General features: G+C 40.0%; 1 protein-coding gene across 1 annotated transcript; it reads right to left on the bottom strand.

Moving 5' to 3' along the window:
- Positions 1–392: 392 nt before the first annotated feature.
- Positions 393–1101, bottom strand: LOC107579404 (nuclear factor 7, ovary-like; the record flags this gene model as incomplete). Its single annotated transcript, XM_016265239.1, has 2 exons — positions 649–1101; positions 393–488 (listed from the first exon to the last, which is right to left on the bottom strand). Coding segments are annotated over exons 1-2 (492 nt in total), but the record flags the coding sequence as incomplete, so codon positions are not given.
- Between the last annotated feature and the right edge of the window lie 463 nt (positions 1102–1564).

Raw genomic sequence — 1564 nt, 5'->3', positions numbered from 1 at the left:
TCATCGGGTGTCAGAAACCGCTGACACGGATGTACACACTTTCTAAACGCTCCGCTAGTGCTCGCCATAGTAGGAAAACAAAGCTCTTACCTTACTTTTGGAATGCACGCTTCAAACAGAACGGTCAGTGAAGACGAAGAAAGTGATGATGTGCGCTAACGGCACCTATTTTGTACTAGTCGCGACGGTAGTGACGTCATGGCTGTCGCCGGCCAAACAAGTTGGTGTTTTTTTCAATGTAGGCTTCAGACACGGGTCACGACGAGGCATTCCCCATAGCGACCCCTAGAGAACGCAGTTCGAAGTTCCACGAAAGGGAACGTTTTGGCATGATTTTCTTTTAATCTAAATGTTTGAATGTCTTAACAAATCAAATTGTTCTGTTTCCTCACCATGATGTGTTGAACCATTTCTTCAAATTTTCCTTTAATGTTTTCTTTGTATTTAAGTTTCCCTTGTAAGGACTTCAGAGCTGTTTTGAGCTCTTCCTAGAATTTAACAAAATTTAAATAAAACACCAACTGCTAAGAGAACTGGACAGGAAATTGGAACCCCTGATATAAAGAAAATATTAAGTACACAAACACGATGATATCTCGTTATGACCATTTATTGTTCTTTATACATGAGATGAAACATTTGTCTTACCTTGTATGATGAAACCACTTCACTTATTGGTCTGAATTTGTGACTGTCATGCTTCTGTGAATCTCTGCACACTAAACACACAGGCTGTTTGTCCTCCAGACAGAAGAGTTTGAGTTTCTCACTGTGTAAACGGCAGATCTCCTCAGATCCTGATGAATGCCTCTCATTTCTCTCCTTCAGAAATGACTCGCACAAGTTTTTTAACACGCGATTACATGGAGGATCATCTCTTGAGGACCTTCTTCTGCAGAGAGGACACTCTTGAGTTTCCTTGGTTCTCCAGAACTTTTGAAGACACTCTTTACAGACACTGTGACTACATGATAAAACAACAGGATCCTTGAAGATTTCACAGCACACGGGACAGTTATAATCATATTCAGCTAGTGAATCCATTTTCACTGTTTGAGCTCCAGAAAACTTTAGTTTCAATTTCTGAATGATGGTTTCCGAAGTAAAGAGAGAGAGTCAGTATGACAGAAAGGAGAAGTTAGTCTCTTCCTGGTAGGTGTTGTAAGAAGGTGGGGTTTCTGATCATTATCCAGTGTGTTAAAACAAGTCAAACAGACCATCAGGATTTCCTAAGGTTAAACATGATGCACTCAAAATTAACACAGTGAAACTTAAGCCCTTGAATCAAACAGAAATATTCATTATTCAATATTCAATCAGGGCTCAGTGCTTAAACCACATCTGTTCTCTATCTATATGACATCACTAGGTTCTGCCATTTGGAAACATTGGTTTCCCTATCACATACAGTATGTCACTCCTCTCTACGTCAGCTAACACTGGTTGCCAAAAGCCACTCCCATTAAATTTAAGGCACTGATGTTTACCTACAGGACAAACACTGGCTCTGCACCCCCATAATTAAACTCACTACTTCAGACATATGTGCAATTACATTTACATT

The sequence above is a fragment of the Sinocyclocheilus grahami genome, unplaced genomic scaffold (assembly GCF_001515645.1).
Source record: "Sinocyclocheilus grahami isolate Dianchi unplaced genomic scaffold, SAMN03320097.WGS_v1.1 scaffold17094.1, whole genome shotgun sequence".
Taxonomy (NCBI): domain Eukaryota; kingdom Metazoa; phylum Chordata; class Actinopteri; order Cypriniformes; family Cyprinidae; genus Sinocyclocheilus; species Sinocyclocheilus grahami.
Note: the sequence above shows the minus strand (reverse complement) of the source record. Positions and strands in the feature narration are given on the sequence as shown.